The sequence below is a fragment of the Pristiophorus japonicus genome, chromosome 5, assembly GCF_044704955.1.
Source record: "Pristiophorus japonicus isolate sPriJap1 chromosome 5, sPriJap1.hap1, whole genome shotgun sequence".
NCBI lineage: Eukaryota > Metazoa > Chordata > Chondrichthyes > Pristiophoridae > Pristiophorus > Pristiophorus japonicus.
The window spans coordinates 238,206,101-238,222,239 of record NC_091981.1 but is presented as its reverse complement, the minus strand read 5'-3'; the positions used below and the strand labels follow the sequence as shown (position 1 = coordinate 238,222,239).

The following is a 16,139-nucleotide window of genomic DNA, read 5'->3' as shown; positions in this document are numbered from 1 at the left end:
TATGGAAACCAAAACTGCACGCAGTATTCCAGGTGTGGCCTCACCAATGCCCTGTGTAGCTGTAGCCAGACTTCCCTGCTTTTATACTCCATCCCCTTTGGAATAAAGGCCAAGATACCATTGACCTTCCTGATCACTTGCTGTACCCGCTAACTATCCTTTTGTGTTTCACGCACAAGTACCCGCAGGTCCTGCTGTACTGCGGCACTTTGCAATCTTTCTCCATTCAAATAATAACTTGCACTTTTGATTTTTTTCTGCCAAAGTGCATGACCTCACACTTTCCAACATTATACTCCAACTGCCAAATTTTTTGCCCACTCACTTAGCCTGTCTATGTCCTTTTGCAGATTATATTCTGGTCAGGCCGCAGCTGGAGTAGTGTGTGCAGTTCTGGTCACATTACAGGAAAGATGTGATTGCCCTGGAAAGGGTGCAGAGGATGTTGCCTGGACTGGAGAATTTTGGCTATGAGGAAAGATTGGAGATGCTGGGTCTGTTTTCTTTGGAACAGAGGAGGCTAAGGGGAGACCTGAGTGAGGCGTATAAAATTATGAGGGGCCTGGATAGAAGGACCTGTTTCCCTTGGCAGAGGGGTCAACAACCAGGGGGCATATATTTAAAGTAATTGGGGGAAGGTTTAAAGGAGATATGAGGGGAAATTTCTTCACTCAGAAGGTGGTGGGGTTCTGGAACTTACTGCCTGAAAGAGTGGTAAAGGGAGAAACCCTCATCATATTTAAAATATACTTGGATGTGCACTTAAAATGCTGTAACTTGCAAAGCTATGGACCAAGAGCTAGAAAGTGCAATTAGGCTGGACAGCTCTTGGTCGGCCAGCACAGTCACAATGGGCTGAAATGGCTGCCTTCCGTGCTGTAAATTTCTATGATTCTATTTTCTTGTTTAAGAGTCTCCGTAGCTCTGTGAAAATTACAAAATACATTCTCTACAATTGTAATGCATGTATTTGATATGATCAACTTACTCTTCCAATGCCTGTTCTCCAGGTCCAGCTTTATGACATTTCCCTCATGTAGTTCCATCCCTACCTCTCTCTCTCTCTGACCAATGCTAGTGCCTCTCCAGCATTGGCTTCTCTTCACACCCCTGGAGCTCTGGATTTTGCCAAGCACCATTGGGCCCTCTTCCTTGTCTACATGTCCCTCAGTGCTATCATCAGCAGGAAAGGTGACAGCTTCTGTATATATGATATTGACATGCAGCCCTTGCTTCTCCCTACTACTGCAGATAGAGCCTTGTGTCACCTCAGCACTATACTCCCTCCCTAAATTCTTCCACCTTTAAAAACCTACTGAAAGCCCATCTTTGGTCCAAGCTTTCCACCTTTCCTAAACCATCCTTCCATGACTTGGCTGTACCACTATCTAGCTCATGATGTACTTTTGGGACTATGTGTTTAAAAACATTATATACATGCAAGTTGTTCAAGTGTTTGCAATTGTTTTGATGTATTAGAGAGTTCACAACCCCAAAACTTGTCGAGTCCACTCCATGGCATGAGTGTGGCTGAGTTCACCCATGCCAGATCATGGCAGCAGCCATAAACTTTGTTCCAAATTATGGGGATGGGTCACCAACATACTTTGGGTGGGCATCCACACCCGTAAGGGCACATCTGCAGCACTTGCATTGATAGTGGCCCGGAACATCAAGGCAACACCATGCCACTATGGCGCAGCACAGAAGCGAAGGAAGGACCTCCACAGACACCAAGGAGCTGTTGAATCATTACTAAAAGGTAATCGATAATCTCTGGGATCAATTACCTGCGCCCTCCTGCAAGGCCCATAATGGAACCTCCATCTGGTTGCAGCAGAGAGTTGGCTGATTAGAAGCTTCTTGTGGTATAATAGGGAGTAGTGTGCCCTAGCTGTGGCAGCGTGGTGGAGGGGTTATTGTAGGATCCATCAGTAGTGGGAAGGACGGAATAAACCCAGGTTGACAGCACTGGGAGGGGTTAGGCCAGGTGGGGAAAGCAAAGAATCATTGTCCGAAGCTATTCCCTACTCATTCCCTCCCCCTAAATTCATTATTTACTGCTTAAGAGACTGTTCATTGCTTTTCAGCACCAGAACTTAGGCTGGGGGCTGGGGGCCCTAAGGGATGAGGATGTAGAATAATGGGAATGGGGCAGGGATAAATGTTGAACAAGTGGACCTGGCAGGTAAAGAATCCATTAGCTTTTGGGTGGTCGGAACAGGGAACAATGGGCCAGGTGTCTGGTATTCAAGTGGGCCGGTCTCGAGCCTTGTGGGTAAAAAGTTCAGAAGTGTGAGGGAACTGAAGTGGAGACACATTTCTGATGGGAGTTGGGAAATTATATGGATAAAATTAAATTTGTTTTCACATGTTATGTTATGAATTGTGTTTTAAAATATTGCTATAAAGATATTAAATGGAAACCATAATGAATATTTTTTTTAAAAACAGTGCACATTTGATTGATTCACCTCTTATAATATATAATTGTGTAGGTCCCAATTACAATTAACAAAAGTACATGACCAATCAGCTGAAATTATTTGAAATGAGGTAGGACAAATTTAGTGGGACATAGAAACTTGTGTTAGTTAGTGTGACAGACAATAGGAAATGCACACAGTTGTACCATGTACAACGATAATGTACTTGGGAACCATAATTTATAGAATTGGCAATAAAGTCACTCTCTATTGCAATGGAATTGAGTTCTGCATTAGCAGTAATGTTAGTACATTGGTATGAAATTTTTTTGTCTGCTAGTTTAACCAAGACTTTTGTAACTAATACTGCACAGTGGGATTTTAACCATGTCACTGCAGCGTCCATTTAATTGCGTTTCACTCAAAATGCTCGTCTAAGTTTTGACTCGGAGCACATGAATGGGATAAAATTTTGCTTGTTCTTTCATGTAAAAACATAGAAGGGAGGTGTTCCCCAGGGCTGCAGCTGGAGGCAGCAAATATTAAAAGCAGATAGGTCGGCCCATACAGGAATACACCTGATTTTTTTTCTTCCATTAATTTAAGTGGAGTTCCCTTTGACCTGCCCGATTGTCCAGTATTTTTTGAGGCCAGGTGCAGATCCAAGAAAATCTCCCCTGCAATGAATAATATGGTCTTCATAATCTACAGATTTTGCTTCCAACATGTACAAGAATTTGTTTTTCCAATTATCCATGTGGAGAGCAGGTATGACCACTAGAGGGTGCACATGATTCACAGCTAAACATGAGCCTTGTTTTTGATGGCCAACATGCCAATTAGAGCACCGTACCAAGAATATCGTCTGCAGTGTTGACCTTTTGCTATACTTATTCTCTATAAGTAAGGCCTGATGGACCAGCTGATCATTTCTCATATGTAAATTTATTATTGATTTGACTCACTAGCCTTGTCCACCCTTTTGTTTTTTTTCTTCATTCGTGTTTCCTTAAATCATTCTTCATTACTCAGTGAGTGCTTAAAATAAACTAAACTCCCCTCCCCTAAAGTAATAAAAAGGGACTGGGAACAATTAAATGCTCGGCAGTTCAGACTAGTTTAGAAGCAGACGATCATAGTACCCGCATTCAAAACATCCAGTTACAGACCCATTACTCTTGCAACAGCAAGTAAATTAATCAATTTTAGGAGTATACGATTATGTGTAAGGTAATAACCTGAGGAGATGATAACCCAAGTGGACTGTGATGTATGTACACTTCCAGAAACATTTGATAAAAGTACCTCACGTAGCCTTGCTACAAAAGCTTAAAGCAGTGGCAGTTCAAGGTAAAACTTGCAAGTGGGTAAGAAACTGTCTGGCGGGCAGAAAGTAGTCTGAACGTGTATGTCCCCCATCCTAATGTCTCTGGTTACCTTAAAGTGCTCCAGATTTCTATGCAGTTTAGAGGTGCAATGTGTGGCCCATCATGAATCTGTAGTGTATCCAGGGAAAGCATATTTCCACAATAGCCCACACTCTTATAGCAGAAGATGAGGGGTTTCTGGATCACACTTGCCAGAATGTGGGTCACCCACAATGGTAGAACCAATGGAGGGAATGGGGCAGTCATGACTCTCCCTCCAAATTATTTTGAGTTCAGCCAATATGGCTTTAGACGGTCTCCATTTCACTCCCTGGAACCTCTTCCACCCGTCTTTGGCCTCCAGGTCCTGCAAGTCTGGGGTTCCCAGCTCGTCCTCTGGACTAGATAAGTCGGCCCTTCCCGGAGTACTTGAACATGTTGTTGCCTCCCAAATCTGTGTCCATCTTTCCCATAACTCCATGTTTGAACCTCTCCAATCCCCTCTGGCTGAGATTAGTTAATGCAGTACAGATTGGGGGTTGAGCCAGGGGCCTTCCTGGAATGCTCAACATGTAAACCAGATCAGCCATTGGCAAGTTGGCTGGAGCTCTGATGCTCAAGAATGGAGTAGGTGGCGCTATCTCCGGAGGCACCAAGACCTATGTTAACAGTTGGATCGCGTGAACATTTCTGAAGGCAGCAGTATAAACATAGCTGGTCCAGACAAAGGGTGTCTTGTTTGGCCATTCAGATGGTCAGTAATGGATTTTTGCAGGGGTAAGTACCACAACCAAAAGCAAAGCTACAACCAGCAACTATTTTTATACTTTTATAAAAATTTGTAATCTGCTGTTTAATTTTTGGAGTCAGTGAACCAGCTTGTTGCCTCTATAGTATTAAATCCGTCTGTGGCATAGAACCACCCAGAACTGGGACACGGATTCTGCTGCCAAGATGAGATCCTCCCCCGCAGATTCAGTTGAACAAACATGGGATTCTAGCTCACGGTCAGCAAGCTCCAGAATCCAAATTAAATGAGCAAAACCAAATTAAGACCTGCAAACAATTGAGGATACACAGTTGTACTTCAGTTTTTCCAGGAGCATTGGGACTCGGGCACTGGGACTCAAGCTTGACTCCAAACTTGGAATTAGCTGCTCTTGTTTAAAGTGACATTATCACTTGGTAAAATATTGTACAGAATACTTTCAAAGCTTTTTAAACAATGGGAGTGTGCAGGGTGCAATTAGTGATATGTGATGTTCCATCACATTTGCTGCTATACATTTGTGATTGGAAATCTCAATTACCCAACCTGCCCAGTTAATCGATATAGTAGTGTTTCTGGAGCAACCTGTCCCAGTAACGTAGCCTGCTCAAACAAAATTCCTGAAGTAGCATCAACATTTTAACAGGACACAAACAAATGTGAAGTGATTCTACTTGTGTATCTTTTGCCTTGTAACCATGTAGGGACTAAGCACTAGTAACATTTGCAGCACCCTTCAAAAGAAAATACCGCAAAATGTATTATTGCTCAAAGGACAAGAAACAACTACAAGCATGCAGCCCTTTATTTCATTGCTTCTTCACAAGGCTTGAGTTTGCAGCTCACCACAATGCTGTATTTTACAATATAATATGTTTTAAAAATAACAAAACTATGTACAAAAAAGCCTCTGGATGTGCAAACATGCCCCATCTTATAGATCACATATACCCATCTGTTTCTTAAAATATATCTTATAATAAAAAGGCATGCAAATAAACAAACTTTGGTACTAGAGTGAAAACTATAAGCATCCCTGCAGATTTATAAGCAGATATATGTGTATATATATCTATATCTATGTAGCTTCATATACACACACACAAAACATACACGTTTGCCAGTCTTACGAGTCTCTTAATGTGGGTTAACAGTCCTCAATTAGTAACTGCAACTAGCAAACAAGCATTCACTTTCATGAAAATAGGCAAAAATCAGTTTAAAAAAACAATTGTACAACTAGATTTTAAAGACTATTAAATGGAAGTACAAAAACACTGCTTTGGAGCAATTAGAAAGAAAAGTCAGCTATACATAAAAACTGAAGCAAAATAGGAAACAGTTTTTCATCCATCACTCCAAAAAAAAGCAATACATGTCTTTATTATTGAGAGAGAATGGCAGTACAACAGATAGTATATCTACAACATTACACCAGTCTTGCACTCATCCAAACCACATATTTAATCCGCAATATCATGTCCCTTTTCATTGTCATGTGAAGCATTAAGTATTATTTATAAGCACTCCCAATAATGGAAATTTAAAACTAAAATTGCAGACTTAATTGGGAATACAAGTATTGATTATTTGTTGCCTTAATTAAATATGTAGCTAGGTATGGTTTATTAAAAAAATGCAACCGATCATATATTAAGCAACAGGCAGCTGCCCTTGACCTAGTATTATTACTGCAGGGAAAATGCACCTGCTGAGGGTTAAGAAACACCCATTAAAGTGTTTATTCCATATCCTTAATATAGTGATAAATCTAATAACAAATATGCTGAATAAGTGTAATTCAGTGCAAACCGTGTGTGTGCGGTTACCTGGTTACTGTTTTACCTTTGACCTGTATTCAATATAATCTTATATCTGTTACAATTCTCCAGCTTTTTTTCCATATAGTCATGTTTCGGTATGGAATAATTTATGTTAGTCTTAAATCAGTATCCCAGTGTTCATTATTCAAACTTTACAATAGTTAAAGCAATATCAACTGCGCAAAGTGAAAAAATACTCTGTGTACAAAACAATGTGCTTGAAAAAATGTTGCCAGCAGGTGAATGTCTTTGCTTTTATGCTCATTATATCTTAATGTGCAATCTTTTATTATACCACCTGATTTTAAGTCTGGTTAACTAGAACACTTATTTACAAGAGGAACACTGCAAGTGTACTTCACATTTCCCTAGAAACCACACAAGGAATTCAGTGTTTGCAGGTTTACAAAGACCTGTTCATTCTGGCTATGCTAAATGCACACTACACGAGAAACTTTACAAAATCATAATGAAATTAATAGCATTCTACTGCAATTTTTAAAAAATAAAGAAAATTAAAGATGGAAGGGTTCCAACGTGCTGCCTCTACGCCGTTTCTTTGACAGTGGCCACGGTGGATTTGCTCTGGTTCGTGTTCTGTTGCTTGTAGCTTGCGAAGCTAGCAGTGTGGATTGTCCGGATGCTCTTTGCACCTTGAATGAGTGAGGTGGGAGAAACTGGGGAGGGGCAAGAGGATGAGGAAGACGAAGAGGGCCTACCATTTGGAGTGTGTAGGGGAAATGTAAGAGGCTGACCTCTGGCTGTTAAGGCAGGGTTCTGAGCATGAAGCTTAAGCGAGCCATTAGAGGTAGAAGGGATATGAGACACAGATGGAAGTTGAGCATTACGACCTGCAGTTGGATTGAGAACATTAGTAGCAGATAGAGGATATTTGCTGGAAGTACTGGGATGGTTAGTGTTGTCATGGCTAGGACCAAGCACAGAGCTACTTTTCCCAGAGCTAGGAGAAAGGGCCGGGATCTTAGAAGCAGGTAAAGTAGGGGAAGTAGCCTTACACTCCCCACCAGCTTTCTTAGAACTTCCATTAGCCTGCGAACAAAGATGGCAGGAGATAAAGTTTGTCAAAGAGCCAGCAACATTTTAGCCATGGGGCCTGCCACAACAGTCCCAGGCAGACAAAAGAATTAACAGTTCAGAACCTTATTATCCTGGTGAGCCTTGCAGGAGTTTAACGGACCTGGTAAATCCCACAACATATAAATGTGGAAAGAAAGAAAATAAAAGAAAAAAGTATGAATATTATTGAGGATTATTAAAACCATGCTTTTCTACTATTAGAATGCAAGCTTGGAAAAACTAATTAACCAGTAATTCATATTCTAATCCATTCACTAGACATAAATTTTCACAGTAGTTAGTTCAGATGTGTCAGCATTGGTTAAGTCTGGTTACTTCAGCCATTCCAATTACACACTATAATCCTGATGGAAAATGAATGGGAAACAATACAATAGCAAGTTACTTGTTAAAGGGTTTACTGCACGGGAGGATACAGATGTACATCAACAAGAGGTTACTGACAGAGAAATGGGAAGATATGCAAGAGAATTACAGCAAAGACACAGAATATTTTGCACAGTACATCAGTATTTACAAGCTGATACCAGGTCCGGGTTCATAATTTAATTCAATAATTAAAATGAGATATAATAACAAACATTGAAATTTAATGCTAACAGCTTGTGTTTTATGAAGGAAACACTTTTAAATTCACAAATATTATTATTTCCTTCATTATTTTCTGGGCAGACTTCTAGAACAAAACTACCTGTCGGAACTGTCGTTGGGGGTCCTGCAGCTTCTGTTTTGTCACCTTTTCCGTATTTCCTTGTTGCTGTCTTATTTTTGATCCCACAGAGACGGGCATTCTGCTGGTTGGGGACATCAGACTTGAACTCTGGAAGAAAATAAATCAGCACATTTAAAACAAAGCTCAGTAGATTGTTACTCCTGTGAACATATTTGAATCACAATGTGGATTAGCAGATCTCCAGAATATCAGAAAAACAGACTGGTTATCTTGTATAGCATCTATGTGGATCACCATTACCCTATTAGGGAAATCCATTTACCTTTACATGCACAGGGAACAGAATCGCAGTCCCCATTTCAACCAGATTCAAGATTGATTAGAGGTGCAGAGGCGGAAAACAAAAAAGTTATTTTACAAGAAGCTTACATTACCTGAAGGTCAAACACCCAGTTAGACAAAAGCATCGTTATACTTTCAATTAACAAAAATCAAATTGCAAACTTGCATCAGCAGTCAGATTAATAAACATTAGCTTTTCCCAACACCACTGTCCACCAAACCATTAGCCAGTTATGCTCCAGCTGTTAGAAACCAGAAAGAGGACCCACGTCACCCGCATGAAGCAGATAATAAAGAATACATAGGACACCTGCGGTTCACTTGCTTTTGTGGAGATTTTTGGAAGGAGTGGTGGTTTGGTCTTGGTGTTTTGAGGTGCCTTTGCCGTTGAAAGCAATAGCTGATCAGTAGCTTTGGTTTCATCCCATGACACAGCCCCCTGAGATAATTCACAGATTTGTGAAGGGCAGCTTGTGTATTCTTCCTCCTGTTCTGCTATTTTTGGGCTCATTTCACTGATTGTTGTTTCTAACTGTTTGATGGTTTGCTCCAGACTATCCAAGGTCTTGTAAGTATTTTTCCGAATCTGATCTGTTCTGGATGAATTAGATGTCACATCAGTGGAGCTAAGTTGCTTTGAAGGTGTGGTTTTGGTGGAGGCTTCATCTTTGTTCTTTGATTGTATGATCTCAAATCGTTTTGCTTCCTTGTGGTGCTTCACTGTTCCATCAAGTTCTTCTTCTTCTTCATAAACCACTACCTGCAGGGTTTTCTTCCCAGTCTTTGTGCCTGTTTTAATAGCTTGGGTCAGTGCTGCAAGTTGTTTTTTGGGGAATTTGAATTTAAATCTCCTCTTGGTGTCTGGCTTATTGGCAATTGAATCTTCCACACAATCCAATTTTGAATTATCACTTTCTATTACACCAGATTTACTTTCTTTCGGTGCATTAATTTCAGCTGAACTAAGATGGGTATCATGTCCACGGCCACTAGATTTATCCCATACTGAACTAGTTGCTGAATTCACAGAAGAAATTCTGTTTGAATGCACGTCATCATTAATCATTGTAGATTCTGCGACAGTTTCTGTATCACTGGACAACTCAGCATCTTCATTCTCTTCATCTATTTTCTCTTCAGCCATCATCTTTTCTAAATCTTCATCACATTCCTCAAATACTGTTGACAACCTTTTGTAAGCTGATCGGATGTCCATTGGTTCATCAAAGATAATAATTACTGGTCTTTTATCTGTGAAAAGCACTTGGTCTTCATTCCTAGCCTCCTGACAACTACTCTGATGTGCTGTCATTTCTCGATTTGCATCAACGTTCACAGTCTGGATGTATTCTCCTTTCGTGTTCACTATTTCATTGACCTCGCCACTGGACAGAGCCTGGACCTCAGTGTTTGTAATCATAAATGCTATGTTGTCACTTGATGGGGACTCCTCTTCAGAGGAACTTGAAGATTCAGCGTCATCCAAATATCTGATGGTAACTTTTTTGGGGGTCTTCGGTCTCAATACTACCTGTTGGCTATAGTTTTCCATCTGTTTACTCGAGTCTGTTGATGGCATTTCCCATTCTTGATGATTAGATTTATTAGCAACTGAATCATGCTGGTCCAGAATTGAAGTGGATTGTTGTACCACAGGTAATATCATATTTGTTTTCTTAATCGTGGAGCAAACACTCTGACCAACAACCTCTTCAGATGTGAAAATATTTATACAAACTGAGTTGGCCATCCCACACGCCGAGTCACAATCTTGCAGCCCATTTTCTGCTTCAACCACTACAATTGATTCAGAATTGTTTATTGCAGGCATAAACTCGTTCTCTGGAGTGGCGTCTTTCTTATTTTCAACAGATTGAAGGACAATATGTTTCTTAACTGGCACAGATTGCTCTTCCTCTTCAAAGTATTTTGATGTATCCTTGGGGTACGGCAAAGGCACAGCACTGTCAGTCTGTGCCTGAAGCTCCAATTGGGAATCAGCCGTCTGAACATTATGGAATATGAATACATTGGAAGACATCGGTACATCACAAGAAACCTGTAAAAAAGAAAAGAAAATCTACAGATACAAGAATACTCTGCAAATCAAAAATATCTATGAAATATAATAGATGTTAATAACTTATAAAATATCTCAGATGCCCATTTTAAGTTACTTACCACTGTAGAATCCAGCACAGCCTCGTCTTCATTCTCTGTGCATATGGCTTGTTCACCGAAAATGTCTGATCTCTGCTAGGATAGTTCATTATAACAAATTATTGCACAACAAATGCTATGTAGACCTGGCGTGAACTGTATTTAAGCAGAGCAGCTTATCCATAATGTATTTAAGGTCTGCCACACACATTGCACAGTCACCCATTTATAACACACCTGCTGCGCCTCACTCTGTTCCAAACATATTACATTACGCAATTAAAAATATCCCAAGGCAACAAAAATATTTGCATGTAGCTTTACTCTTTTAGACAAATCAGATGATGCATTCACAAAATAAAACTGACAATGCAAAATAGGTGTGTTATAACTGAAAACCCACAAATTACCCAAGATTGAACAGCAGGGGTTACAGATTGGACAAGTCTTTTGTTAGTCACCTCAATCCAAAATCCAAACGGCCCTTAACATCAGATCTTAGTCCACTAAAAGACACATTGGCAGCACCAAAGCCGGTCACCAATAGTCAAAGCTCCAAAACCAGAAGAACAACAGTGACATCTGGGTGCTCAACAGGTAAGCCCAAAGAAGCTAATAAAAAAATTTTTTACGATAAATTAAAGTGTGTAGCAGGAACAACTTTGGAGAAATTTACATCACACCACGCACAGCAAACCCCAAGTATCTGATTCAAATTTGAAATTGTAAGACATCCGTGATACCAGTTTTTATAAAATTTTCAATCTCCCAGTTCACAAATATTTTCCTGTTTAGTGTTGGTTAATGATCTTTTTCAGAATCTACATTACCTGGTGGCAGAAATCAAGACACAAATCAATATGGGTAATAAATGATAATGAAAATACAGCTAATATAGTTATTCTTCAGATTATGTCTGAATGCAATGGGATTTTCTGCAACAAATCGAGAAAAATTTGGCTTTTAAGAACAGAAAACCCTTCCTTTGCATTTTCTGTAGGGACACTGTGCCTCCTATGGCAATAATCTGTGCATCAGCCCAAGATTTCCACAGGAGCATTTTTGGTGTCAAAAATGTAAATAGTGCCTCAGTTTCCATTCTACCATTCGACTTGAAAGTTGTTCAAAACTGAAAACACAGATGTTTGGACATAGACTGCAAACACAAAACTCTGTACCGCAATCAAACAGCACAGCAAACTCCAATTATTTGAACTGACCAGGAAACAGAGAGTTAGGACTTCTTTTTAAACTAAAAATAGGCTTCAAAAATTAGCTACAATAGTTAATTTGTAATACCACTTGAATGCATACTGTGCAACGCAGCAGTGTCAAGTATGTTCAGGTAATAAGGGTTGTGCTGAATTACTAGCCGTGATTGTTGTTGTTTTCTCACAAACTGCAACAAGGAACTGACAAGAATTGAAAGCAGAACTTAAATGTTTTCTTGATAGGTTAAAGTAGAAGCATTCACATAAACCATAGGTGAGATCAGTTTTACAGTATAGTCTGCAAATGTATACTTCATTTAAATTATTATGCATTTGTGAATGAGGTGCATTGGTTTTACACTGTATGTACTTAAAATTTAACTAAAGCACACCTATTGATTCACTTAAGTATTTCATTCCCAGTATATGTACTTTGCGCTGTCCAGTAAATTTTTGACCATGTTCAGTTGCTGTCTGGGACTCTCTTGATTTACTACATGAAATGATCAGCATTTTTACGAATGTTTGTAGCTGATCAAGAGCTCCTCCATGATCCAATGACTCTTGGACAAACATAGGTACTGCAGAATTTAAACTATGTAAATTAAAGTGTAAAACCAGTCTGTTGTACATGTTTTGTATTAAAAGGAGCACTAGCCCCTTAATTTTTCAGCGTAAATTATTTTTTTGATAAAGATAAGCAATATACAGCTTGGTTTAAGAATAAGTGGATAAAGTGGAGTTAAAGAAGTGAGTTAACCAGTGAGCCTTCCTACTAGACGTAGATAGTGGAACACAGAAATAGATCACTCTATCAGCCAGGAAAATCAAAGTTGTTTACTATATAAAATTATCCACCAGACATACTATTCCTTCTAGATTACAGGACAAGCATGCAAAAGCTACAGCATTTTGGTGGTCTAAGGATTTATTTTAGATACACTAATATTGCCCTAAGATTCCAAGACATTGGAAAACTTGACTCAGCTAAGATGCAATTCCATGCTTGCAATGGGATGCAATCTACTGATAAAACCAAAGGATAATTGATGCTAGTCCTCAGCACTGATCATGTTTTGATTCTCCAAAGCTCAAAGGAGGAGATTTTACGTGCAGTCAAAGAGTGACCAGCTCTAGCAAAAGAAGTGTCTCAAATAAGTACAATGATTTTATAGGTTACATTAATGAAATTATCCATATTGGAGATGTCCATAAAATATGCAACAGGAGAATACTTTGCTTTTGTGCAATATCTAATCTTTGGAAGTGAATAGATGTGGATTATAAAATCAATATACCGACAGTTAATATATTCTAGTGCAGTTTCTTCAAACTTGATGTCGCTTTAAACCAATGCAAGTGTTACATAAGAACATAAGAAATAGGAACAGGAGTAGGCCATATGGCGCCTCGAGCCTGCTCCGCCATTCAATAAGATCATGGCTGATCCGATCATAGACTCAGCTCCACTTCCCCGCCCGCTCCCCATAGCGTTTAAGAAACTGTCTATTTCTGTCTTAAATTTATTCAATGTCTCAGCTTCCACAGCTCTCTGAGGCAGCGAATTCCACAGATTTACAAACCTCAGAAGAAATTTCTCCTCATCTCTGTTTTAAATGGACAGCCCCTTATTTTAAGATCGTGCCCTTTAGTTCTAATCTCCCCCATCAGTGGAAACATCCTCTCTGCATCCACCTTGTCAAGCCCCCTCATAATCTTATACGTTTCGATAAGATCACCTCTCATTCTTCTGAATTCCAATGAGTAGAGACCCAACCTATTCAACCTTTCCTCACAATTCAACCCCTTCATCTCTGGAATTAACCTAGTGAACCTTCTTTGAACTGCCTCCAAAGCAAGTATATCCTTTCATAAATATGGAAACCAAAACTGCACGCAGTATTCCAGGTGTGGCCTTATATAGCTGTAGTAAGACTTCCCTGCTTTAATACTCCATCCCTTTTGCAATAAAGGCCAAGATACCATTGGCCTTCCTGATCACTTGCTGTACCTGCATACTATCCTTTTGTGTTTCATGCACAAGTACCCCCAAGGTCCCGCTCTACTGCGGTACATTGCAATCTTTCTCCATTTAAATAATAACTTGCTCTTTGATTTTTTTTTCTGCCAAAGTGCATGACTTCACACTTTCCAACATTATACTCCATCTGCCAAATTTTTGCCCACTCACTTAGCCTGTCTATGTCCTTCTGCAGATTATTTGTGTCCTCCTCACACATTGCTTTTCCTTCCATCTTTGTATCGTCAGTGTTACACAGTTCCTTCTTCCAAGTCGTTAAATATAGATTGTAAATAGTTGGGGTCCCAGCACTGATCCCTGCGGCACCCCACTAGTTACTGGCTGCCAACCAGAGTGAACCATTTATCCCGACTCTCTGTTAGTTAGCCAATCCTCTATCCATGCTAATATATTACCCCCAACCCCGTGAACTTTTATCTTGTGCAGTAACCTTTTATGCAGCAACTAGCAGAACTAGTTTATCAATTCTCAGGAAATAAATGCATTTAGTTGGGGTTCAAAAATATCCATGATTTCAAAGTAAACAACCTTTTCAATGTTTTACTGTCCTTCGCCAATTTTATGGTATTATATCAGAGAGCTGAAAAGACTCCTAAATGAAGATATTTCACAATATCAGAAATATCTTTCAAGTGCAAATAAAACTGAGTCCTGCCTACTGGGAATAACACCCTACACATTTAAAGAGTGTCAATATCTAGCAAATCAAATAACCAGTACCTTTGGGAAAAGCAAGCCTACTAGACTGATCATAAAGCTATCATTTTTTTATAACTCTTCCTTGCCAAAGGAGAACTTTTGAAATAAACATTTGCAATTTGACATTTTTGTTACTCTGCCTCCCGTTGATCCTGAAGGAGCTTTGTTTCTGAATGTTAAAGCACTTCATCTTCCTGGTTACTAAACTATGAAGGCAACATTCATTCTGATGAGCTACACATGATGTACATCAAAACTATCCACATGTTCAACGTTATTTCCTATATTACAGTCATAAGCGTATTATTGGTGGTTTTTTCTTTTGATAAGGGGTGGGTTTATGAATAAACTAAATGCAAGAATAAGTTCAGGACTACTGGACAATGTAGTGCTACAGCACATTAATGGACCTGGCAAAAAAACTTATAGGTTCCATTTTGCAATCGCCATAAAGTGAGTTTTCTATCCTGTTATTAAAGAGAGTTAAAGAGCAATAAAAGTGAGATGACAGTTGTCTTACAACCATGGGAGGAAAAGCAATGTATGAGGAGGACACAAAAAATCTGCAAAAGGACATAGACAAGCTAAGTGAGTGGGCAAAAATTTGGCAGATGGAGTAGAATGTTGGAAAGTGTGAGGTCATGCACTTTGGCAGAAAAAAAATCAAAGAGCAAGTTATTATTTAAATGAAGAAAGAATGCAAAGTGCTGCAGTACAGCGGGACCTGGGGGTACTTGTGCATGAAACACAAAAGGATAGTATGCAGATACAGCAAGTGATCAGGAAGGTCAATGGTATCTTGGCCTTTATTGCAAAGGGGATGGAGTATAAAAGCAGGGAAGTCTTGCTACAGCTATACAGGGTATTGGTGAGGCCACACCTGGAATACTGCGTGCAGTTTTGGTTTCCATATTTACGAAAAGATATACTTGCTTTGGAGGCAGTTCAGAGAAGGTTCACTAGGTTGATTCCGGAGATGAAGGGGATTGACTTATGAGGAAAGGTTGAGTGGGTTGGGCCTCTACTCATTGGAATTCAGAAGAATGAGAGGTGATCTTATCGAAACATATAAGATTATGAAGGGGCTTGACAAGGTGGATGCAGAGAGGATGTTTCCACTGATGGGGGAGACCAGAACTAGAGGGCATGATCTTAGAATAAGGGGTCGCCGATTTAAAACAGAGATGAGGAGAAATTTCTTCTCTCAGAGTGTTGGAAATCTGTGGAATTCACTGCCTCAGAGAGCTGTGGAAGCTGGGACATTGAATACATTTATAAGACAGAAATAGACAGCTTCTTAAACGATATGGGGATAAGGGGTTATGGGGAGCGGGCGGGAAAGTGGAGCTGAGTCTATGATCAGATCAGCCATGATCTTATTGAATGGCGGAGCAGGCTCGAGGGCCGTATGGCCTACTCCTGTTCCTATTTCTTATGTTCTTATGTAGCGTAGCTTTCCAAGTATTATTCGCTATTCACGTTTGTACAATTTTTTAAATCAGTGACACTGAGCAAAGGAAAAGAAATTAC

At 39.6% G+C, this 16,139-nt stretch overlaps 1 protein-coding gene across 14 annotated transcripts in view; it reads right to left on the bottom strand.

Moving 5' to 3' along the window:
- Positions 1–5,349: 5,349 nt before the first annotated feature.
- LOC139264638 (sickle tail protein) overlaps positions 5,350–16,139 on the bottom strand; it is an 801,407-nt gene continuing 790,617 nt past the window's right edge. For 10 of the 14 annotated variants that reach the window (XM_070881417.1, XM_070881423.1, XM_070881421.1 and 7 more), the window contains 4 exons: positions 10,680–10,754; positions 8,809–10,557; positions 8,175–8,303; positions 5,350–7,435 (listed from right to left, as the gene is read on the bottom strand). In XM_070881417.1, coding sequence (XP_070737518.1) covers positions 6,932–7,435; positions 8,175–8,303; positions 8,809–10,557; positions 10,680–10,754 — 2,457 coding nt within the window. In that variant the 3' untranslated portion in view covers positions 5,350–6,931. The other 4 variants (XM_070881420.1, XM_070881432.1, XM_070881418.1 and 1 more) reach the window with 3 other exon arrangements.